Source organism: Aquarana catesbeiana, linkage group LG05 (genome assembly GCF_042186555.1).
Source record: "Aquarana catesbeiana isolate 2022-GZ linkage group LG05, ASM4218655v1, whole genome shotgun sequence".
Taxonomy (NCBI): domain Eukaryota; kingdom Metazoa; phylum Chordata; class Amphibia; order Anura; family Ranidae; genus Aquarana; species Aquarana catesbeiana.
In genome coordinates, this window is record NC_133328.1 from 315,784,339 (window position 1) to 315,810,867 (window position 26,529).

General features: G+C 39.9%; 1 protein-coding gene across 1 annotated transcript in view; it reads left to right on the top strand.

Annotated features, from left to right (window-relative positions):
* The window catches only part of MYO10 (myosin X), a 280,901-nt gene that overhangs the window by 189,227 nt on the left and 65,145 nt on the right, over positions 1-26,529 (top strand). The window contains exons 19-24 of the mRNA XM_073630851.1: positions 5,141-5,265; positions 11,980-12,094; positions 15,162-15,268; positions 18,133-18,435; positions 19,759-19,798; positions 22,749-23,642. Of these exons, the coding sequence (XP_073486952.1) occupies positions 5,141-5,265; positions 11,980-12,094; positions 15,162-15,268; positions 18,133-18,435; positions 19,759-19,798; positions 22,749-23,642 (1,584 nt within the window). The remainder of the gene's footprint in view (positions 1-5,140; positions 5,266-11,979; positions 12,095-15,161; positions 15,269-18,132; positions 18,436-19,758; positions 19,799-22,748; positions 23,643-26,529) is intronic.

Genomic DNA, 26,529 nt, shown 5'->3' on the forward strand with positions numbered 1-26,529 from the left:
TCAATGAACTGTAGCTCCCCAGTGCCAGCAGCACTCATTCAGCCCCAGACCATGACACTCCCACCACCATGCTTGACGGTAGGCAAGACACACTTGCCTTTGTACTCCTCTCTTGGTTGCCACCACACACGCTTGACACCATCTGAACCAAATAAGTTTATCTTGGTCTCATCAGACCACAGTAATTCATGTCCTTAGTCTTCTTGTCTTCAGCAAACTGTCTGCGGGCTTTCTTGTGCATCATCTTCAGAAGAGGCTTCCTTCTGGGATGACAGCCATGCAGACCAATTTGATGCTGTGTGCGGCGTATGGTCTGAGCACTGACCAGCTGATCCCCCACCCCTTTAATCTCTGCAGCAATGCTGGCAGCACTCATACATCTATTTCCCAAAGACAACCTCTGGATATGATGCATGTGAACTTCTTTGGTCGACCATGGCGAGGCCTGTTCTGAGTGGAACCTGTCCTGTTAAAGCGCTGTATGGTCTTGGCCACCGTGCTGCAGCTCAGTTTCAGGGTCTTGGCAATCTTCTTATAGCCTAGGCCATCTTTATGTAGAGAAACAATTCTTTTTTCAGATTCTCAGAGAGTTCTTTGCCATGAGGTGCCATGTTGCACTTCCAGTGACCAGTATGAGAGAGTGAGAGCGATAACACCAAATTTAACACACCTGCCCCCCATTCACACCTGAGACCTTGTAACACTAACGAGTCACATGACACTAGGGAGGGAAAATGGCTAATTGGGTTTGGACATTTTCACTTAGGGGTGTACTCACTTTTTTTGTCAGCGGTTTAGATATTAATGGCTGTGTGTTGAGTTAGTTTGAGCGGACAGCAAACTTACGCTGTTATACAAGCTGTACACTCACTACTTTACATTGTAGCAAAGTGTCATTTCTCCAGTGTTGTCACATGAAAAGATATAATAAAATATTTACAAAAATGTGAGGGGTGCACTCACTTTTGTGAGTTACTGTATATATACACTCACCGGCCACTTTATTAGGTATGCCTTGCTAGTACTGGGTTTGACCCCCTTTTACCTTCAGAACTGCCTTAATTCTTTGTGGAAAAGATTCAACAAGGTGTTGGAAACATTCCTCTGGGATTTTGGTCCATATTGACATGATTGCATCACACAGTTGTCAGCTGCACGTCCATGCAAATCTCCCACATCCCCAACATGCTCTACTGGATTGCGATCTGGTGACTGTGGAGGCCATTGGAGTTCAGTGAACTCCTTGTCATGTTCAAAAAACCAGTTTGAGATGATTTGAGCTTTGTGACATTATCCTGCTGGAAGTAGCTATCAGAAGATGGGTACACTGTAGTCATAAAGGGATAGACATGGTCAACAACAATACTCAGGTAGGCCATGATGTTTAAATGATGTTTAGATGATGCTCAATTGGTATTAAGGGGCTCAAAGTGTGCCAAGAAAATATCCCCCACACCATTACACCTCCAGCCTGAACCATGTTGTTTACGCCAAATTCTGACCCTACCATCTGAATGTCGCAGCTGAAATCGATATTTATCAGACCAGGCAGCTTTTTTTTTTTTCAATCTTCTTTTGTCCATTTTTGGTGAGCCTGTGAAAATTGTAACCTCAGTTTCCTGTTCCTAGCTGACAGGACTGGCACCCAGTGTGGTCTTCTGCTGCTGCAGCCCATCTGCTTCAAGGTTCTATGTGCCGTGTGTTCAGAGATGGCATTCTGCATACCTTGGTTGTAACAAGTGATTATTCCAGTTACTGTTGCCTTTCTATCATCTCAAACCAGTCTGCCCATTCTCGTCTGACCTCTGACATCAACAAGGCATTTTCGTTCACACAACTGAATATTTTCTCTTTTTCGGACCATTCTCTGTAAACCCTATGGTTGAGATGGTTGAGCATGCAAATCCCAGTAGATCAGCAGTTTTTTAAATACTCAGACCAACCTGTTCAAAGTCACTTAACTCCCCTTTCTTCCCCATTCTGATGCTTGGTTTGAACTTCATCAAGTCATCTTCACCACATCTATATGTCTAAATGCATTGAGTTGCTGCCATGTGATTGGCTGATTAGCAATATGTGTTACCAAGCAATTGAATAGGTGTACCTAATAAAGTGGCTGGTAAATGTGTGTGTGTGTGTGTGTGTGTGTGTGTATATATATATATATATATATATATATATATATATATATATATACATACAGTTGTGCTCATAAGTTTACATACCCTGGCAGAATTTATGATTTCTTGGCCATTTTTCAGAGGATATGAATGATAACACAAAACTTTTCTTTCATTCATGGTTAGTGTTTGGCTGAAGCCATTTATTATCAATCAACTGCATTTACTCTTTTTAAATCATAATGACAGCAGAAATTACCCAAATGACCCTGATCAAAAGTTTACATACCCCAGTTTTTAATACCATGTATTGCCCCCTTTAACATCAATGATAGCTTTAAGTCTTTTGGGGTATTTGTGGATGAGGCTCTCCATCTAGATGGTAAAGCTGCCCATTCCTCTTGGCAAAAAGCCTCCAGTTCCTGTAAATGCTTGGGCTGTCTTGCATGAACTGCACGTTTGAGATCTCCCAAGAGTGGCTCAATGATATTGAGGTCAGGAGACTGAGATGGCCACTCCAGAATCTTCACTTTATTCTGCTAGCCAATGACAGGTCGACCTGGCCTTGTGCTTTGGATCATTGTCATATTGGAATGTCCAAGTATGTCCCATGCGCAGCTTCCTGGCTGATGAATGCAAATGTTCCTCCAGTATTTTTTGATAACTTACTGCATTCAGCTTGCCATCAATTTTGACCAAAGTTCCTTTGCCTTTGTAGCTCACACATCCCCAAAACATCAGCGATCCACTTCCATGTTTGACAGTAGGAATGGTGTACCTTTCATCATAGGCCTTGTTGACTCCTCTCCAAATTAAGCGTTTATGGTTGTGGCCAAAAAAGCTCAATTTTGGTCTCATTACTCCAAATGACTTTGTGTCAGAAGGTTTGAGGCTTGTCTCTGTGCTGTTTGGCATATTGTAAGCGGGATACTTTATGGCATTTGCGTAATAATGGCTTTCTTCTGGTGACTCGACCATGAAGCCCATCTTTCTTCAAGTCCCTCATTATTGTGCACCTTGAAACAGCCACACCACATGTTTTCAGAGAGTCCTGTATTTCACCTGAAGTTATTTGTGGGGTTTTCTTTGCATCCCAAACAATTTTCCTGGCAGTCTTGGCTGATATTTTAGTTGGTCTACCTGACCGTGGTTTGGTTTCAACCCCTCATTTTCCTCTTCTTGATTAGAGTTTGAATACTGCTGTTTGGCATTCTCAATTCCTTGGATATCTTTTTATATCCCTTTCCTGTTTTATACAATTCAACTACCTTTTCCCGCAGATCGTTTGACAATTCTTTTGCTTTCCCCATGACTCAGAATCCAGAAACATCAGTGCAGCACAGGATGAAAGATGCAAGGGTCTGTCAGGAGTACAGAAACTCATTGATCTTTTATACACACACACTAATTACAAGCAAACAGATCACAGGTGAGGATGGTTACCTTTAATAGCTATTCAAACCCCTTTGTGTCAACTTGTGTGCATGTTATCAGACCAAAATCACCAGGGTATGTAAACTTTTGATCAGGGTCATTTGGGTAGTTTATGTTGTGATTATGATTTGAAAATTAAACACAGTTGATTGATAATAAATGGCTTCAGCCAAACACTAACCATGAGTGAAAGAAATATTTTTGTGTTATCATTCATATTCTCTGAAAAATGGCCAAGAAATCATAAATTCTGCCAGGGTATGTAAACTTATGCGCATATATATATATATATATATATATATATATATATATATATATATATATATATATATATATATATGCAATGAATATATTAAATATGTAGTTGTAAATTTTCAAAATTAATTATTATGTTTCTTATACCTAACACTGAACACAAGTACTGGTAAAATGCATATGGTGAAATTAAAAAGATACCAAGGTTGACAGCTCCAGATTTAGCATGTCCAGTAACTTCCATGGGTCAGAGAGGCCCCTGAAAGATCATCACATTCATACAATGCACTTCCTTAGAAAGGGAAGTGTTACTATGGTGACAGAACACATGGAAGGACCAGCTGTGGTGTTCATTAGAGCCGCTCTCTTCATTTCACTGCTTCGGGTCACTGTGTATCTTGTTCTTCAAATAAATGTAGTGTAGAGACAAAACCAATGGCAGACACTAAGGGCTGTCCACTGTTATGGCAAAAATTAGCTTTTAACTGGGATTTTTTGGGAATGATAACATTATTGAGCTTTTACCCACTGTGTTTTTATTGAAGCATACGGTAAGTTGCATTTCTACATCTAATACTATGATCAAAATGGATTGAGAAGGGTGCTCTAGTGATCTTACAACTATCAGAGAGACTGTTTTCTTTGGATGTTCTAGAATTATTTTTACTTGAAAACTGAGTGTTGTATCTCCCTCCTTTTCATAATATATTGCACACGGCATTATGTCATGAGCGGTATCATTTGCTACAAGAAGCTTTTAGTTCTTTTGTGTTAACATTCAGATGGCTACAGTAATTATGTCTAGCACAGTATTCAAGCTTCTCATCTTATTCTAAGTTTCACCCTTGCAGAAATAGGAGGGTGACGAAAGAGGGAACAATTTACAACGAAAACCGAGCAGGTTCAATGGTTTAGCATCTCTGGTATAGAGAAAGGAAACACAAAGTAAACTCACATCGCTAAATTTGAAATAATGATGACAATATAATTACCGCATATTTTCCTTATATATTTTATATATGACCCATACACAACATTAATTTGCAGTACTTTGTGTGTCTTGACCTGTCACAAGCTAAGTTCCAGAATTCTATGTAGAAATAACATACTGGTTGTCTTCAAAGTTTTTTTACATTTTTAGCTGTTGGATGTTGTGCAGTGTTTAATCCAGTTTTGGCTAGTAGACAGAACAGTATCAGATTCTTATCACAGTGTCAGTCGACACTAACTGTAACTGGTTTGTGTTTTTTATATGGCATGACGTTCCTTGAAGGGCCTTAAGAAAGAAAGAAATACGTTTGTTTGCAATAAAAATATGCTTCTTTCTGCAGATGCCGGACCAGTTTGATCAGACACTGGTATTGAATCAGTTAAGGTATTCTGGCATGCTGGAGACAGTCAGGATCCGTAGAGCCGGCTTTCCCATCAGAATATCGTTTCAAGAATTTTGTTTTAGGCGAGTATCTCCATCCTAAATTACTGTTATTTCTTTGGGAAATTTATCATAGGTTAACTATACTCATAAATAGAAATGAGTATACACACACTGTATATATAAAGCCATGTTTGACAGTACCTTGTGGCACCATCCAAATGTCACCTTATATTGTTTAGGTTAGAACAGTTAGTATAAAGTCTTGCATTTTACATTTTTAAATTTGTGGGAGATTAACAAAGCAGGGTATAATTCTGCTGTACAAACACATACATGTTTTCTTTTAAGCCTCGTTCACACCATCTGTAGAGTTGTGAGTTTTTCTGCACACGTTCTGCAAGAACACAAAGAAAACAATTGTTTTCTATGTGCCCTGTTCACACCACAACACTGGTATCATGTGCAGATTTTTGTGCAGGAATCTGCAACTTGTATACAGTAAGGCCCCTTTCACATTGTGGCGGTTTGCAGGCGCTATTACGCTAAAAATAGCGCCTGCAAACCGACCTGAAACTGCCGCTGCTGTTTGTCCTGTGTGAAAGCCCGAGGGCTTTCACACTAGAGCGGTGCGCTGGCAGGATAGAAAAAAAACTCCTGCAAACAGCATCTTTGGAGCGGTGAAGGAGTGGTGTATTCACCGCTCCTGCCTATTGAAATCAATGGGGCAGTGCGGCTATACCGCCGGTATAGCGGCGCTTTGCGGGTGGTTTTAACCCTTTTTCGGCCGCTAGCGGGGGTTAAAACCGCCACGCTAGCGGCGGAATACCGCCACTAAGACGACGGTAAAGCGGCGCTAAAAAAAACGCCGTTTTACCGCCGACGCCCCCAGTGTGAAAGGAGCCTAAAACTCACTGAAACGCACATGAAAACCGATGTAAACTGATGTGAAATCTACATATTTTTTCAATCAATTTTTCTGTGCGTATGGTGTGAACAAGGCCTTAAACTAAAATAGAATGCTTCCAGATTATTAAACCCAATATGCAGCCTTCTTGTTGTTTTCTCTTACATTTTACAAAACGATCTGGTTTTGGACTGAAAAAGCTCCCATAGAAATAAAATGAGAGTTGCTGATCAAGTTGATACCTTGTAAGGGTCCAGGAGACTCTTTAAACAACAGGGTACAAACTAGCAGATTGGTTAGAAGTTCTGGGGCCAGTTGATTTGTGCTTGCTTGTAACCACCTTCTTAAATCTTTTGGTGTTTAAAGAGTTAAGATGGTCATAGACAAGAAACCCATCTATCGGTTGCTTATGTTAAGGATTTCTGACTTTGCTAAATTAATTTTAAAATGAGATATTGTTTTAAAGTATTTAATAAATTAGGCATTGTGATCCGAGGGTTGGAAATATAAAATAATACATCGTCCGCAAATGCTGCAAGTTTATGTCCTTCCTCTCCAATCTTAAATCCACTTATGTCGCGTTATTTCTTACCATAGCCAGTTGTGGCTCCAAAGATAGCATAAATAACAGTGGGGATAAAGGACACCCCTGTCTCGTCCCATTTTTCATCTCAAAGGGTGCAGACTGCGATCCATTTATTCTTATAGTTGCTGTTGGGTGGTGGTATAATGTTTTGATCCACCGGATCATTCTAGGACCAATTCCCATAGTTTCTAAAGTCTGTATCATGAACCCCTAGTCTACCCTGTCGAAGGCCTTTTCGGCATCTATTGACAGGAGTAGACCTGGGGGCCCACTTTCTTTTAACCTCTGGAGGAGGAGCAACATTCTCACCCCGTTGCCCTTTCCCTCCCTTCTGGAAATGAAACCCACCTGGTCCGGGTGTGCCAGAAGGTTCATCAATCCTTTCATCCTTCCTGCCAGTACTTTAGCGTACAATTTTATGTCTGCATTTAGCAACGAAATTGGCCTGTAACTGGAACACATCGTCCCGTCTTCCCCCTCCTTCAAGATTACTGTAATTATGGCAGACAGAGCCTCACCATCCATTTCATAGTCTGCCCCCAAGCCATTCATGTATTGGCATAACTTTCTTAAGTTCTCTGGAATTTTAGATAATCCAGCCTTTTTAAGGAAGTCGTTTATTTTGCCTCTTTTGTCTCCTGGCTGGCCCCCTTCGTAATCTACTAAATACAGGTCCTGGTAGTAATTTTTGAATGTTTCCGCTATACCCTTGGTAGAATGGACCATTTCTCCTCCTTTCGTTTGAACTTTTTCTATATAATTTATAGCTTTTTTCTTTTGCAACATTCTAGCAAGATATTTGCTGGCCTTATTCCCCCACTGGTATCTTTCTTTAGCTATTCTATTAAATGTTTTTCTTGTTTCATGTTCCATAAGATCCTTCAGTTCGTCCCTTTTTATTACTAAATTTTGGTATAATTCTGTCTGAGTGCCTGGTATTTCTTATGTTCTTGCTCGGCTCTGAAAATCTCTTCCGTAAATTTTTTAATTTTCCCTGTTCTCTCTTTTTTCTCCTTGTACCTACTTCTATCAGGATCCCCCTTATATAGGCCTTGTGCGCCTCCCACAGGGTGGACCCCGATACCTCCCCTGTATCGTTTGTTTCGAAATATTGCTCTAATTCCTTTCTCACGATTGCTGAGGTCACCTCGTCCCGCATTAGGTCTTCATTTAAGCGCCAAGCATATGGTTGTCTTTGATTACCAGGTACTACCATCTTCATTCTTACTGGGGAGTGATCCAATAGTGTTGAGATTTCTACTCCAGAGTCTATTACCCACTCGATCATTCTATGTTCGACCAAGATGTAGTCTATCCTGGAGTAGGTCCCGTGTACAGGGGAGTAGAATGTAAAGTCTTGGTTTTTAGGGTGAGGGATCCTCCAAATATCTACCAGTTGACACACACGCAATTTTTGTTTTATCTTTTTTAATTGTACGTTGTCTGTCCCCTGTACCCAGGACGTACTATCCAGACTTGGGTCCATGCAGAAGTTCATATCCCCATCAGAATCACATGCCCTCTTAAATTCCATCAGCTTCCCCAAGGTTACCTTTAAATACTTAATCGGGCACTCCATTTCACTTCGTTTACCTTTTAGGAAGAGATATCTCCCTTCAGGGTCTGTCAACCTATCCTCCAAGGTAAATCGGAGTCCTTTCGCGAACCCTATTGCGACACCTCTAGCTCTCTTTGTGATTGTGTCTCCGTAATACCATATTGGAAAGTTACAGGAGTGCAGTTTCACATTGGACTCGTGGGATAGATGGGTCTCTTGTAAAAAGACCACCCCTGCCCCATATCGTTTTAATTCTTTTAAAATCTTATGTCTCTTGGTTAAACGTTAAACCTCTAACGTTATAGGTCATAAAATGTATTGTTGTCATTTCTTCTGTTCTATTTTCCTATGCTGAAAACACTTTACTTGACTATCACGGAGACTAGACGTTCTTATTTGCAAAATACCAGAGGTACCCTCCCCCCCACCCTCCTATTCCCACACCCCCCCTCAAACCTCCCCCCTCCCCCACCCGCCACCTCTCCCACACTCAGGCCTTGCCATGGCCGCTAGACAATCAAGGGCTTCGGATACCTTGACCCTCAGCCAATCTCTTAGTGCCAAGGTGGGACTCTAGGTGTGCCCCCCTGTCCCCCCCATCAGAATAAGATGGGGGTGAAAAGGAGCGGGAGACTGGCCACCAGACAAGCGCCAAACCCAGTTCCCCCTAACTCAACCCCCCTCCGAGTCCAGCCCCCCGAACAAAAACCCCCACCCCAACCAAATGAAGGATCAGTTGAGGATCAGTTGTCCTGCTTTCTTTCTCATTTTCTCTTCTTTCCTTCCTTTTACCTCTCTCCCTTCCTATGTCTTTCTCCTTTCTATCCCTCTCCTCCTAGTAAATTTCCCCTTTTTCATCCGTCCAGCCTGGCAGCTCTGGCACCTGTAAATCTAGCTTGTTACAAAAAGACTCCAGCTCTTCTGGAAATCTTAGTCTAGCTGAGTGCCCTTCTTTAAAGCCCAGTAAACATGCCAGGAAACCCCAGTGATACTTAATGTTCTTTGTCCGCATCTGCTCCAGTAGCGGTTTTAGTAGTCGCCTTCTTGCCAGGGTTTCTGGTGCTAGATCGGGGAAAACTTGAAGATCTATGCCGTCGTATCTCAAGGGAGCTTTGCCTCTCATCTTTGTCCAGATTTCTGCCTTATCTTCATAAAACCTGAATCTAACTATTATGTCCCTTGGCCTGGGCCCCTCTGTGTTGTTTGGTTTTCCAACCCGATGTACCCTCTCTATTTTTGGAAAGTCCTCTACTCCTCCGTCTAAAATAGGGCCTAGAATTGTACTTATTGGTTTTCTCAGGTCTTCCCCTCTAATTTCCGGGACTGATCGAATTCTCATATTCTGTCTCCTATTACGGTTTTCTTGGTCTTCTAATTTATAGAGGATTATCTTCTGGTTATGTTGGATTAATTTGACTTGCTCCTGTAGGCTACCCAACTCCTGGGCTTGTTTTTCTGTTTTCCTTTCCCCCATCTCTACTCTTCCCAATAAGTTTCCCAGGTCAGCTCTCAGCAAGCTTATATCCGCCTTAATTGAGTTTTCTAGTCTAAGGAACATTCCCATTATCTCTCCTTTAGTGGGGATTTGGGCCTCTTCTCTCTGTTCCTCTGGTCTAGTTATCTCCAGTTCACTTTCTGTTGTTAGGTCGTCCCTAGATTGGTCTGATACATCTTCTATCGTCTTCTCTGCTCCCCTTTTCTTATCAGCTTTAGCTGACCCTTGTTTCTCCATTCCCGTGGTCTTCGGGCTGGCTCCTTGAGCCATATACTGTTTAATTGTGGTTGCTAGTACTTTTTATTTTGGAGATCTAGAGGGGCCCCCCTTGATTTAGTTGAAACCTTGCTCATAGTGCCTCTCTTTTTAGTCCCTCCTATCTTCCTCCCCAGTTTTAGTTCGTTCAGTTCTCTCTTCCAACTTAGGAGGAGGAGGGCCACAGGAATGAGGGTCAGAAGCTCCAGGGATGGATAGGAGAGAAGAAAAAAAAAGGGTGTGGCTCCTGGGAAACCCACCAGTGCACAGGGCAGTGGGGATAGATCTGGGATTGGGGCCTCCCCTTTTCTGCTATTTTTGATGGATGTTTTGAATAGTCCGGTAGGGTCAACCTCTAACAAGTCTTCACTGGTTGCTATGTCTATAGAGGGAGAGTTGCTAGTACCTTGGACCACCCCACCTCCTTTCCAGTCTCCTTCAGGACTGCTGTAATTAATTGACAGCTATGGGGATGATTTAGATACCTCACACCAGAGTTGTGCCTTGTTTTGCAGCACACAGTTATAGTTTTCATAAGTCATCTCCCACTCCGGCAATCATTCCTCCAAGATACAAGAACTTAGTCGCGGTCTATAGTTAAGACCTGCATAATATTTTGTTGTGATCCTCAGAAAAACTACTTTCCCGATAGTTGCCTCCTTGGTCCTCTTAAAGGATACATAGGTAGGGCTTTCCCAACTCAGCCACAGTTCAATACCTATAGTTTGATTCCTTCCATGCGTTATTTAACAGCAGTTCTCTTGTATAAATAACCCCTCAGCAGTCCACACAGTATATAGTACATCCACACTTACTTCCTTCTTTTTAAAGCATATACAGTTTCTCAACCCAGGGTGTCTTTAACTCCAGCTTCCAAAGCATGTGCTTAAGCTGTACATTACCATAAGGGATACCTCCCGTTTCTGCTCATCAATACTGCTGTCTCTTGCCTTGTGGATTCACATCCAGCAGCTCCCGGCAACTCCTCAATCTGTCAGGACCGTGATGGGAGGATAGAGAAACGCCCACCGCCAAACCTCCATGGGTCACGGAGAAGCTACAGACATCCGGGTTCGAATGGTAGGGTAACGGGGAGGAGAGGGGGGACCACGCCGCTCCCTTTCCCACACACACTGACCTGCTCAGTGCCCTCCGTCAGCCTCACCCACGTTCACCAGGTGATCTGCCGAGAGCGCATCGTGGCAGCGCATGAGTTCCGGGACGGGCAAGGTAGATTTCATCTGCAGGCTCCTTTCCTCCTCTCCTCCTCTCCTTCGGATCCACCAGGCTCTCACACAGGTTCGCACCCGTCCATGCACTGGCAGCACACTCAGGCCCCTCCCTCCGTGTCAGACGTTACGTCCTCACGTCTCTCATCCCTGTCCTGCTTCTGATTCAATTATTCTGTAGATGTGTGCTTTCTGCACCTCTCCTGCTATTTGTATATTATTGCTTCACCAGTCATCGGATTACCGGTTATTAGGGGGGCAGCTTTGAATATAAGAAAGCAGCACTCTGCCTCTATCAAGAGGGTCACCTCCACAGAGAGATACAGTGTAAAATAAAGGCAATAAGGAGAAAAAGATCAGCTGCATAGAGCATACAGGCAATATTTGTGAACAGTCATTTGTCCTCTGCTTGCCTTTTTTGGCACAGTGTCCACAGTTCATGTCCTTAGAGAATTAGTTTATCTCTGTTTAAATCCAATAGGGGGTCTCTCTTTCTACCATTTCTTCAATGGGGGAAATCTACCAAATGTTTGATTACATTTCTATTTTGCACATTTTGCTTCATAAGCAGTATTTATTTCTTAGAAATAACAAAATAGCAGGAGTAGATAGTTTTTTTTTATCAGCAAAAAAGCAAAAAATACATTTTTTGTCTATCCTTATTTGTTGCTTACTGTCCTTGTCTTGATTTCTCTGCTGTGTATGTTTGTTTGATAGATTGTTAATCAATTTAGAATTCTGAGGGTTTACTATTTGCTTTCTTTACAGGTATAAAGTGCTAATGAGAAATGTAACCCTTCCTGAGGATTTGAAAGGCAAATGTGAGACTTTACTCCATCTTAATGACACAACTAACAAAGAATGGCAGCTGGGCAGGACTAAGGTAATGCTGTTGACAGTTTTCCCCTGTTGAATTATTAGCACTTTTCTTGATTAGTAACACAATCTGATTGCCTGATTCACTAGAATTCGAGTTCAGCTTGCCAGCAAAGGTGAACAATGGACTGTTTTTCTTGCTGACAATCTGATTCCTTCTTGCTGTGCTCCCTGTATATTCATGTTCACATGAACAAACATGGGCATGCTCACTGGATGACCTTCTAAATTAAGGGTACTGTGGGCAATCAATTACCAAAATAATAGGCAAGGATGAATTTAATATAAATAATTTCCTGGGGAGTGAGTAAGCATATGATGTTGGCAAATGTTTAACCTTTATTATAATTTCACAAAGTTATCTCAGTAAATTGGATTGTTACAGGTCTGCCCTATTTTTTACATACAAAGCTAATTGTAGAGAAAGTCACAATGGGCCTTTTTTCTTAAAGGATAATTACATACAGTACATTGATCATACATAAAAAAGCAATGCACCCACAATGTGGACAGACATGCATTCATGGTCTACAGCAGTGGTCGCCAAACTGCGGCCCTTTGCTTGCTTTTATCCGGCACTTGGGGTACTTTTTCATCCACTGATGCCAACAATGGAACAGTGGGGATTAATCCCCCACTGACCCCAATGAAGGGGCAATATTTCTCCCAATGATACCAATAATGGGGCAAAATTCCTCCCAATGACACCAATGATAGGGCACAATTGCGCCCAATGACACCAACGATAGGGCACAATTCCTCCCAATGACACCAACGATAGGGCACAATTCCTCCCAATGACACCAACGATAGGGCATTGTTTTTTCCACTGACATCGGGACCTTTTCTACTCCCAGTGGCCATAGTCCAGCCCCCAAAAAGTCTGAAGTACAGCAAACCGGCCCTTTGTTTATTAAGTTTGCAGACCCCTGGTCTACAGCATGCACATATTGAATTTTCTAACAAGTTTTGCTTTGGATTGCACGCTCCAGCGTCCAAATTTTCTCCATCTAAGCCACAGTGTGCCTTAAATTAAAATGTGATTTTCTCTATTTAACTTTTTACTTAACCACTCTTAGCCTTTTTAAATGCATATACCATGTGGGATTAAAACCATATGGTATATATGGCTATTGTATATAGGCATGTACGAAATTTTGGGTGCTAGCTGTTGTACAAGCTTGAGGTTACCAGATGCATGCTTGCCAACAATTTATCCTTCTTTATTTTATTTCGTATACCAGCCCTAATGCATGTAATTTAAAAAGGATCCCAAACCTGTTTTTTATTTTGTTATTGGACACCATACCCCTAATCTCATACATAAGTGACAGCGTATAAAGTTACACTTTATGTTGACTGCGGGTATGTTTGCAGCCATATGATATGCATTTTCATGATAAAAGTATCATTGTTATACATTTTTACCCTTGCCTTATCAGCATGTTATAAGCAAACACAGAAGACACCTGGATTTAACACCTCCTGGTTTAAATGTGTAAAAGAGACTCTTACCTGTTCATCACACAGTGACATTACATGGGGAGCTGTTAACACTAGGGCTGATAGTGTTAAATACCATCTGCTGCAATTGCATTTACATGTAGAGTGGAAATGCTGTACATGAATGCTGCATTGTTCTTTGAATAGTGCTGTTTTCCTCTTCTATCTAACAGCACTTTATGCTAATAGTTTTCTAAAAGGGAAATTTTGTAACAAATGTGCTCAATTTTTATTTTTTACAAAATAGAGTTAAAATTAATAACATCTGCTATTTTTGTAATAATATAATTCACCTGTTTGAAATAGTAATACTTAAGCAATTACATGTCCATTATACTTGATCCTGTAATGTTCCTTTTATATGCTATGTAACATTTAGGATCTAAGCAACAGGGACAGTAAGATGATTACAAATATGTTAATTTTAACAACAGCCAAAATCAATTGAAATCTATAGTACTTTAGTAATTACAGTATAGCATGATTATACTTAGACCCTGAAAACTCTGATCCAGTTCCGCCAGTAGCACTTTAGCTTCCCACATTTCAACAGATAGAACTTTCCCATACAATGTGCAGAGGAAAAAATACACATCCTGTGCATAAACATGTAAAACACAGTGCTTACTCTCCTCTTTTTATTGCCAATAATGCACTACTTAGCAGTCTTAGTAGGACCAACAAATGTAATGGCAGATGGGCTGGGATACAGCGGGCAATATGGCATGAAGCTTACTTGCCTTGGTCATAAGTCACAGATGTTAACCCCTATGGCTGGTTCAGAGATAAATGTTTTCAGATACAATCTTGGATCATTTTTTTAGAGTCAGTGATCTTCCATTATGTAAACCAATGAAGAGCGATTATGTGAACTATTGCTGTGTATTATATATTCATCCATTACAGCTGTATGGAAAGCATCATTCACATGTCATTGAAATGAAAGAGTGCAATAGGAAGCCTATTGCAGCTGTCAGGGGCACATGTACTCCATAACAGCCTCATTACTTTTATGCTGTTACTCTGTGTTAAATTGAATTATCCTTATTTATAAACTTTCTGTCAAGGCTAAATGACTGGTGCCATCTTTACAGAGAAATGTTGTTTCAGCACACTATATTGATCTCTCTTTTCATTGGGAAAACATGATACATAAGAAGACTGCATTTCCAAGGGAAGACTTGATTCACTTCAGTATAAAATCCCTCCATATATTACATTCCATATTGCTGTGTGTTGATATTTTTACACGCTGTACATTGAATAATTTTTTGAGAAGTGTAATGAAAATCCAATAGATCTGTAATAAGTCTGGTCCTCTGAAACAGATGTGTGAGTAAATTGTTGGATTTTGGCATATTTGCATGATTATGATTATTTAATTTTAAAGTGTGCTTATTTCAGTGGAAAATTAGCACGTTTCATAGAAGAATCTCTTGCTGTCCTGTAACCTAAAGTGCAATATTCTAATGTTAGGATTTAGAAGTTGTGTAAAGTGGAGAGCAGGGAGGTGTTATAGACGAATGTGTGCAGTTTAAAAAAAAAATGACTCTGTTTTATTTCGAGTACAGGTTTTTCTGCGGGAGTCACTGGAGCACAAATTGGAGAAGCAACGTGAAGTTGAGGTCTTCAAGGCAGCCTTGATAGTACAGTCACACATCATGGGCTTCGTGGCACGGTGTGTGAAATATGTTTGAGCTATTAAACTGTGGGAGTGACTAGTACTTATTTTTTATGAACCAAGACTGCGTTCCTTGAAACTGTAATGTGTTCCTCCCATTTATGCAGCTAAAATGTCCAGCTCATGAATGAAAAAAAAATACAAAAACTATCTGTGTAGTTTGGAGGGGTTATAAAGACTGCAGTAAGTGACCCCATGCAACATGGTAGAATACATGTATATGGATTTCATAGTCGCATTCATTGCCTATTTATACTGTGTGGTAATTGTTCTGTTTTTGTGCCATCCAATCTAGTATGCGGAAATAAGAGTAACTAAATTCACTAGAGAAGCATATGAAGCTGACAGCAAAGTTACATTATTATATTCAGTTTGAATTTCACATCTAATCAAATGCTGTTAATAGAAATATGGTTGAGTTATAGACAACTTGTCCATCAAAAAAGCACCGTCATTTAATAGTTGGTCAGTTAAAGCTAAACTCCAGGCAGACAAAGTAATATGGCTCTGTATTCATTAATAAGTCATAAGATTTTTTTTCTTAATGAATCTAGTGTAAGTAATTGAATTTAACTTTGTATCAGCTTTCTGAAATCCCTTTTACAGAAGCATTAAGACTAGAAGAGGGTGAGGCAGGAATGAGAGCCAATCAGTTGTGCTTTAATCAAATGTCCTGACAACAAACATGTTATTTAGAGGATAGAGCAGGGTAAGAAGATGGATAAACTCAACATTGCTCTGTTGCTTACCACAAGGAAGAAAAGGATCTGCACTGCAATGACATCATAAAAGCTATACAGCTTCAAATATTGGACAGCACACACTACATCCTTACACCATAAGTCCACCCCTCTAACACGTTTCATCTGTTTGTGTTTAATCATAGAGGGGTGGACCTAGGGCAGGCATATGCAATTAGCGGACCTCCAGCTGCTGCAGAACTACAATTCCCATGAGGCATAGCAAGATGACAGCCACAAGCATGAGACCCAGGGGCAGAGGCATAATGGGACTTGTAGTTTTGCAACAGCTGGAGGTCTGCTAATTGCATATCTTTGACCCAGGGTGTAAGGATGCAGAATCCATTAATAAAGCTCTTTAGCTTTGATGATATAATTGGAGTGCAGCCTCTTTTTGTTGTGGTGTGCAGTGATAGAGCATGGACAGGCCCATTGGGCTTCAACATTCGGTTGGGGAACAGTTGGGCAGCTTGATGTGGTGAGCCTTTCAGTAGTCTTCAGCTGATGTTTCAGTGTCTAGTCAGCTGAGCAGGCTGGGGTGGAAAGGGAAAGCCACTGTAAGTTGTGTCCTGCATAGGGCTGGGCTGTGTGATGGTGATGTGTAAATTACAGGTATGGATAGACCAGTACAAAGCCTTTGGCAGGTAAAACCTCTCTTATATATGTATTTCATCTATATTTGGCTGTTTGCGTGAAGTTCAACTCTAAAGTGTATGTGTCAAGTCAAAGTTGTTTTTTATTTAGTTTTGATAGAGTAGGGAAGAGTTAAACATTTTGCTTTTATTGATGTCTATGTCACAGCTAGGGAGAGTCATCCCTCTGTTTGCCCTGATGACCACTGTCACTATGACAGAAAGTACGTAGAACTCCAAAAATTTTGAGTTATCATTAGAGCAAAAAGTGAGGGAAGATCCTCTATTGGAGACACCTGTTCCTAAGACAACTTAGATCGGAATTTTGTTAAATTTGGAGAATTTTTCTCTTGTATCCTGTAGCTTCACCAGGACAAAAAGTAAAGATAAATCTCCCCAGCAGGACACAGGCAATAAACAATAACTTGAAAGGAGTTTTATCCCTCCCTACACTGGTGCATGTACACGCAGAATATCTGAAGAGAACATGCTATGTGCCAATGATGTTCTCAAGTTGCTCATATTTTGTTTGGGAAGGGTTGATGCAGTTCATTTGAGAGTTGCATTTGCATATACATGAGACTCTTAAACAGCTATGTCTGTTGTCACCTGCACAGTACTGGTTAGTAGTGCCTGCTTGGAAATTTTCCAGTTTTGCTTGTCACTAGAGTTGGTTGCAGATCATGCCAGTCCCCTCCAGGAAATAGTTATCTCCATGGGCTCCGCTTCCAGGAATGTGGGCTGCTTTAGTACTGGAATTTTTTGAAAACTTCCTGCACATGAGAGGATGCTGAAAGCAAATAGATTCAACATCAGTCTACTTTGCTTTAGTAAATCACACCTTCAATGAAACAAAAAAGCTGATGCCGTGTTACTGTGGGTTACTACAGATTATTGCTATTTGCACTGTGCAAGCCTTATATTCTCACATTGGTCAAGTTGAGCTAACTCTCTTTAAATAATGAAAAAACAACATATATTTATTAATGCCTGTATTTATAGGTTTTTGTAAGCTCAGATAACTAAGTATCATACATTATGTATTAAATCTTGACCAATAGCAGGCATCTGTTTACCTTTGTATGTCTGCGAAAAGTCAATGGTAGACAGTTCAATAGCTGTTTGCATAATGAGGTAATCTCTTTTCATGTGCATATGAGCCCTGGCTGTACATATAAGACAAATGTCACCCAGAAAGGCATCCTGCTGTGTGTAATTACGTCTTCTATAAGCATGGCATATATCAGAGCTTATTCTTCTCCTACAAGACACTGTCGTGTCAGAGTAAAGAAAGATAGCGCTGTGTTTGGTATTAGCTTAGCCAGGATTTAGCTGTTGTCTGTTTACTGTGCATGGCGTTTATAGTGGGTGTAATTTATATTTCGCTTGTTTCTCTGCAAGTGACACCTGCAGTAAATGGGAGGCATAAATAGAATGGATTATGTTTTATCGATTCTGGTGTGTGGAACAATCTTGTTTGTTTCATCAGGAAGCAGTACAGAAAGGTGCTACATTGCATTGTGGTAATACAAAAGAACTACCGGGCTTTCCTGTGGAGGACAAAGTTTTTACGTCTCAAAAAAGCTACCCTGACCTTCCAGAAGCAGCTGCGTGGGCAGCTAGCCCGACGTTTGTACAAGCAGCTAAGGGAGAAGAAACGGAAAGAAGAGGAAGAGAAGAAAAGAAGAGAGGAAGAAGAAAGGAGGAGGAGAGAGGAGGAAGAAAGGCTTAAGAAAGAGGAGGAAAGAAAACGACAGGAAGAAGAACGGCTAAAGAAAGAAGCAAAAGAAAGGTATGTGATCTACACAAAGTCAAAGTTATTTTCTATACTTCTGCTTAAAGTGGTCTTTATCTGTTATCTGCAACAATATGTATTTTTTATATGTATATCATTTTTAGTTATAGCTGTTATAAATAGGGATGAATTGTCTATACATATGTATTTTAACAGCTGATTTACAAAGCCTTTCATTTTTTTTCCAAAAGAGACATAAATTTTAGGTGTTAGACACTGTACACATCCATGGTTTTAATGTTGTTAGTTTTTTATAGAGTATCCTTTTTGTTGCAATTTTACTAGTACATTTTCCATAGGAATGAATGAACTGAGACTAATAAAAAACAGTAGGTATGAATAGGCCTTTGTGTATGGACAGGTGTCATTTCTGTGTATCATAATTTGAAAACATTCATCAGTGAACCCCTAGGTAACTGGAAGTGGAAAATGCTTTGCAATATGTTACAACTGGGAGCGAGGTGAGTCCAGAACATCAGATATAGATATCATCATAAATCAGTAACAACCCATGGGTGTAAGAGGCAGTATAAGCCACTAATGTTGTGTGCCCTCAAACAGCTATACTGCAGTTTGTTCAATACCTAGGTGGTGTTGTAGCTACTGTACCAAGTTACATAATGGTTTTGGTCAGTTTTAATGCAAAGTTTAAAACAAATTGTATAAAATAATTTTTTTACTGATAGATATTTATTGCAACCATGACACTCTGGAAAACTATATAAATTAATTAGTTAGGATGTTGAAGCAAGAGGTGGTGCATCCTCTGATCCTCAAGGTTTAATGTTTAGCACAGAAGTTGGAAAAATAAGGAAGATTTTTTTCCCAGTAGAATGACCCTAGAGATCCTCTTGAAGGCTTTAAATGGTAAATATGTAATATTTTGAAGAACGGAAGGCTAAAGATTCCATGTAAATGGCAATGGGTCTGGTGATTGTAACCCTTTACACTAAATCACACCTTGCCACCCATTGCTACTGTTGGTAAGAGGCATCATACAATTTATGTTTTTTTTAGCATGCATTTTTGTGAACAGGTGAGGGTTACAAAACCCTCTGTAGAAGTTAATCAGGGATAGGAGGGGAGGAGGTGAGGAGGTAATGCCTGCCCCCAGAATTACTGCATCTAATTTTGAAATGTGAAAGATAAGCGCAGTGCTTTAACAACTGAGTGAGCAAGCTTACTTCTGCTTGTTTAACAGTTGTGCATTCATTATGCAAATATTATGCTTCTATTTAGTGAGAAATATGGTATTGCAAAGTTTCTGTAAAAGTGAAAACATTGCACTAACTTACATATGCGGATTACCTGTCTCCACAGGGAAATACAAAGACAAGAAGCAGAACTACAAGCCAAGCAGGTAATGGGTGCACAGATTGCTTGCAGTATGAAGTGTGTTAAAATTAGGGTCCCCACCTAACCCCCAAAACCTAATACACAGATTCTGAGACTGAATAAAGGCTTATTTCATTCAGTCATCATCCTGCCCATTTGTAATCATCTACAGAGCCTGTTTTTTTTATATTTCTTATAGGTTGTAAAGTAAACCTGACATGAGAGAACCATAGTACTTCAGGGCTATCATTGCTGTCCTCTTTCTAAAAATGCTAGTGGCCCGGCTACTTTGCTGATCCAAGTTTCACCACTATTTGCAGCAAGTGACCTGGAACAAGAATATGAATCAGGAAAGATGTAAAAGTCAGCATTGCAGGCAGATAACTGGTATTTTTAGAATCAGTGTAGGTTCACACCTATGCATGTTGCGATTGGTGCGTTTTTGTGGTGTGTTTTGCATTTTTGAACACGTGTTTTGTGTTTTCATTTTTTTTTTGACAATAGGAAAGTATGACAGTTTTGGGTTAGGGTTAAAGGTTAGCATTAAATGTTAGGGTTAAGGGCAGGGGTTAGCGTTAAATGTTAGGGTTAAAATGCCCTTAACCCTAAGCCTAACATTTAACACTAACCCTAGCCCTTAACCTTAAACCTAACCATAACATTTAACACTAACCCTAGCCCTTAGCCTTAACCCTAACCCTTAACCCTAAGCATAACATTTAACACTAACCCTAACATTTAAAGCTAACCCTAGCCCTTCAAGTAGAATTATAGGCAAAACTTTTTTTTTCATTTTGGGTAGAACAAGGGAGGGTTATAACCAATGTCAGATTTTTTTTTTCACCCATCTGTGTCCAATTGCAGACATTTCGCTTTACTTCCTGACCCATATGCAAACAGGAAGTGAGAGGAAATCTCTGCATATTAAGTGAATTCCCAGAACTAGTGTCCCCATTGGAAGATTTCCCCTCTCTTACTTTTCTGGGGACAACCCAAAATTTTGGATTTTCTTTTCCTTTAACTTTCAATGATAATGGTAAACAGGACAAATGGAGAGGGTGAATCTCCTTAACGGGTGCACAGACAGCAATAAAAACTGACAAGCAATCTAATCCCTCTCTGCTCTATTTAAAACTTAAAAAAAGGTTTTGCCTTTAGTTATACTTTAACCCTTACCCTAACATTTAACAGTAACCCTAGCACTTAACCCAACCCCTTAACCTTAACCCTAACATTTAATGCTAACTTTAACCTAAAATTGTCATACTTTCCTATTGGCCAAAAAAATGCAAAACACTTAAAAAACACCTTAGAAATGGATCACAACGCTTGCATTTTTGGTGTGGTTCCACTGAAGTCTATTGCATCAAAAACGCAATCTGCTATGGGAAAAAAAGTCCCTGGTCCTTTTCAAAATATGCAGCAGCTGAAAACGCATAAATATGAACGTGTCCAATAGGAAACCATGTTAAATGGACTGTAGTGCACACACATGGTTGTAAACCAAGGTTAAGAGATTAATAATGGCAACCTTTATATTCCTCTCATGACAGGAATAAGGTTGTAACCCTAGCTGAAACTAAACTGTAACATGCCATTGAAACTCTTTCTATTGATGTGCTGCAATGTTGTTGTACTTATCAATCAATAAATTGAAAGTGTATCTCTAGCCATAAAACCTTTTCTTTCTCATCTGTTGAGGGACACAGGAAGCCCTTAATCTTTGGGCTATATAACTCAAAGCTTTAGGACTTCCCATGTTTCTCAGCAGAGAAAGAGATTTTAAAGGAGTACAAAAATCCTTGCTAGAACTCGCTCCAGGTTTTCATTGTTGTTTGTAGCCCCTTGAAAGTTTTCCCTCACTTCCCTTCATGTTACCATAATGTCACAGGGACAGGAAACAATGGTGAAATCTCCCGATCATGACAGACTAATACACAGTGGTGACTGGTGGGTTTTTTGTGGCGCCCCCCACCGCATATTATCCCAGATGCGGATTATATTCATTCGCTATTGTCGCACAACTGGGTGGGCTCAGGGTGCAGATCACTGCCCACCCTTTTTTGAAGCCTATTTGAGCCTCAGACTCTAATCACATGCTTAAAAAAGAAACCCATTGGAATCCATGTGTCCGGCGCCCCGCGTGTAGATTAGAGGGCCGGACGCATGGCAAGGGGGGCGGCACCCCTGCGCCCTGCATTACGGGCTGCCACTGCTAATACAATAACCTGACAGAGGTTCTATCCCTTCTCCACTCGCTAACTAATGATGGAATTACACTTTAACACAAATTAAAAAAAGAATGTTGATCTAAGAACCAGGGTCAAAAGTCTAATAAATTCTCAAGGTGTTGACACATTTTTTTCTGAAACATTTCATTGTTTATAGAATGACTTTTGGGTTTAGACTATTTGCTGTGTCTGTTCTGTAAAATTGTTATTATTGATCTGCCCCTATCTCTCTTAAACGTTCATACACCCTTCATACCCCTTTATGGTTTCCAGCTCATCTGCCAGCATAAACATTTTAAAATAATTGAGTCAGTATCTGCAAATGTAAACCATGTTTTTATGTATACATTGTTTTTTTATATTTACATGGGGACGTCCATATTTGTTTATAACATATGCAATTTTTGCTACCCACTTAGTACAGTGGTTTTACTTTACTGTTCTTCCCTTTCCATGCATATCCACAAGCCAAATCCGACTGCTTGAATTGCAGACATTTTATCAAATCAATTAACTCTCCTATTTATGTGTTCTAGTTGTCTTTTTTTTTTTTTTTTTTTTTTTTTAGTATCCATAAAGTTTTTTGGGGCATATTGTGTTTGATTTTCTTGTAACTTTTTGATGTCATGGGACAAGCAGTGAAAATTACGTATTTTAATTTATTGAACAGTGAACTACAAATGTAGCATCAGCATTATTTGGTTTGAGAGGAGACTTATACTTCTTTATTATGCATGATTGTAGGCTGAGGAAGCAAGAAGACAGCAGGAACTTACTACCATGTTGGAAGATCAGAGAGAGACCGGAGAAAAAGTTGAATTAGTGAAACAGAAGGAGAACAAGCAGGTGGAAGAAATTCTCAGACTAGAAAAAGAAATTGATGACTTACAGCGCATGAAGGAAAAGCAAGAACTATCTTTAACAGAGGCATCTTTACAACGGCTGCAGGAGCTCCGTGACCAGGAGTTGAAGCGATTAGAAGAAGAAGCATGTAGAGCAGCTCAGGAGTTTCTCGAGTCTCTTAATTTTGATGAGATTGATGAATGTGTTAAGAACATCGAGATGTCCCTTTCTGTTAGTGATGCCCTTCCAGATGAACTCAATGGCATTGCTAGCTGTGAAAAACCGAACTTTAACTTCAACCAGCCATACCCTGAGGAAGAGGTAGATGAAGGGTTTGTTGCTGATGATGATGCCTTTAAGGATTCACCTAACCCTAGTGAACATGGGCACTCAGACCAAAGAACAAGTGGAATTAGGACCAGTGATGATTCCTCTGAAGAGGATCCCTATATGAACTACACAGTTGGGCCAGCACCTCCAACTATGCCAAGCAATACATTAGTCTCTAAAGGACAAGAGGCAAAACCTTTTAAGAAAACAACTGGGGGAGAGTCTAATTACTGTGAGCCAGAAAAAGCACACAACGGACCAATTGGTCTTGGAAACCTTATTATCCCAGATGCGGATTATGATTATGATCATGATGATTATCAAGATGGGGCCATCACCTCTGGAAGCAGTGTAACATTTTCTAACTCACACAGTAGTCAGTGGTCTCCCGATTACCAGTGTTCCATAGGGACATACAACAGCTCATCTGCATACAGATTCAGTTCAGAAGGTGCACAGTCTTCGGTAAGTTCTACTATAACTTTATTATTTGTAAGTTTTACTGTGACTTTGTTATTTGCCATATTTAAAAAAATTTAAGTGTTTCCCCCTAGACACCATTGTAGTTACAGTTAATTTTTATAATAGCTTGGTTTTTGGATTACTTAGGCTTCTTAACAGACACCCCCAGTTAATCATTTACCTGCTAAAGCATACATGCTGCATACAGAAAGTAAACTGAATTATATCTGTGAAGGTTTTCATGTATACAGGTCGTGGTATAACTAGTAGTAGTTAGTCACATTCAAATAGACATATTCTATGCTGTTGAAGAAGTTTTGTCACTTATCCAAGTAGCATCCTCAGTTCTATTTAGAAGTGAGGAAACTACTGTATAAGTAGGTAAATATCGTCAACATTACAGAACAAGCTATGTTGAATGTGAATCAAATTATGACAGCAGAATGCTGAATGAAGCCTGTGCCATGTGTACTACTCATACAACAGGTAGGCAGCTACTAGGCTTTTAAAAAAAAATCCAAACTCTATATAATTTCAATGGAAAGTAAATCTATAGGGCAAATAGGCTTTTCTTTTTGAAAGGAAAGTTTCACTTTGCAGGGGAATTTCCCCCAGAGCTTAGTGAATTGTGCAAGGAAAAAAATGCATTTTTGTGAACAGTCTATTTGCCTTTAGTAATCAACCACAGTATTTGAACAGTGTTTCTGTTTGTCTACCTAAAATGGAAATATTTTAAACTTTTCTAAACAAAGTTTTGATCATGTTTAATTTAGCCACACACTGTGCAAACAGAGATTACTAGAAAGCCTAAAGATAAAGTTAACCATAATTGATAATACGTTTTAGATTGCTGCACACTAGATAGCTCTTCTGATTCTCCAAATTAGGGGAATGTAAAGCTTTTTTTTTTTTTTTTTTTAAATATACATGTAAAAGAGATCAATTAGATTTAGATAACCTCATCAGTGTGTACTGGTGTTTTAAAAACCTTGTTTCTGCATATAGTAGTTTGTCATTTTGTCTCATAATGCTAGTCGATAGAGGTATATTTTTAATGCAGTAAATGTGACTTTTATGAAACATTCATTAGTGGTAAATTCCATTAGTGGTAAATCAATCATTGCCATTTAAATAGATGCACCAGCAAAATTCACCTGCAGTGAATATGTCATGATTCCGTCCTTTATAAATATGCCCCTATGTGTCAGCTAATTCACTGTAAACAATACATTCCCCATGGGGCTGATCTTATTGGTTATGATTAATATGATCTAAATGGTTATGATTAATATGATTTTAGTATCATTGGTTAACCTAATGAAACAAGTAATAGACTATATATCCTAAAATATAAACTTGCGCTGAATGGTTAAAAAAAAAAAGGGTTAAAAGGAATTTATTCCACATATAAGTGGGTACTTACAAAATAGCTGATAAAAACAGGCATATAAGGGGATTATAGATGTATCCGAACACCGCTCACGGCGTGCGTTCCAGAGACCAGGAAGTGCGTTCCACGGGGGAAGGAAATGACGTCAGTGCCGCCGGAAATGCGTGAACATGTTTCGCCCACCCACTGGGCGTTATCAAAGACCTCTTTGATAACGCCCAGTGGGTGGGCAAAACATGTTCACGCATTTCCGGCAGCGCTGACGTCATTTACTGCTCCGTAGAAGGCACTTCCTAGTCTCTGGAACGCACGCCGTGAGCGGTGTGGAAATAAATTCTTTTTAGAAATTCCAATAAGAATCTGTTGATCTGAAGTGCACATCATTACCCCTGAACTTCTCTGGATACCATCATTTAAGCCTGAAGTGACCCCCAGACTGCAAAGTTGGGGATCATCGCCATTTGGTGAGTGGGGGCACATATGGGGGTTTTGATTTGCACCTAAAAAATTCTGGAGCGTCTGTGGTTCACTGCACCTCTAAAGTTTTTTCTCCATTGTGGATTAGAACACTCAGAATATTTTTTGACTTGTGTAGAATTTTGTTTTGTTTATTTATATCTGCACATTTTTACACGTAGTTTTGCATGTTTTATGAGCGCCAAATTTTTATATTTACATTTCTAATGAAACAAGTGTTCATATGATATCAACCAGCAAGAAAATTAGGCAATTGAAACTTTTGGCTGTTGTAATGCTTTACAGAGAAGGGTACGATTCACAGTCATACTGAAGAGGAGGGGGTGTGCATGTTGGGTAAAAAACATGTTTTTGACAGTCAACATCCTGTACAAACTAGCAGCTAGAAATTTTAACTAAGGGACCCTAACTTGCTGAATCACTAATCTAAAACATGTTTGCAAATTAGAAGTTCTGAGAGTAATCTGACTTTATATGCTGTGACCCAGAAAGTACTACAGCCAGATTCAGCCAGACAACTAGCACTTTCAGAAGAAAGTCGATCCCTTTATTTATTTAATGACAGGTCTCCTTTAATGATATTTTGTTTTATAAATATGACCACTATCTTGTGTGTCTACACTTATTGGAAGATGGGAAACATATTTAAATGTGGCACATTGTTTTAGAGTTCTGCAAGAAAAATGAAAATGACCTCAGAAGTGCGGGTTTACAAAAAAACAAATGTACATACCTACATAGAAGGCTGCAGCATCAATCTGATGATGCAGTTGTCCCCCCACCCCTAAGACTGAGAACTGAGTGATCAAAGGCCACTGATTGCTCAGTTCTCAGTCTTCTGTGACCAGAGAACCGGTGACTGTCAGTCACCCGCTCTCTGCTCTGTACCTCCAGCGCTAATGGAGCACTGAGCTGTGGAGGGGGTGGGAACGACTGGCTCAGGCTCTCAGGCGCTTCGAGAGGCCAAGCCAGCTGCCGGTCAGGCATCTGGGTGGACATTGTCAAGATCCTGCATATCCTGAA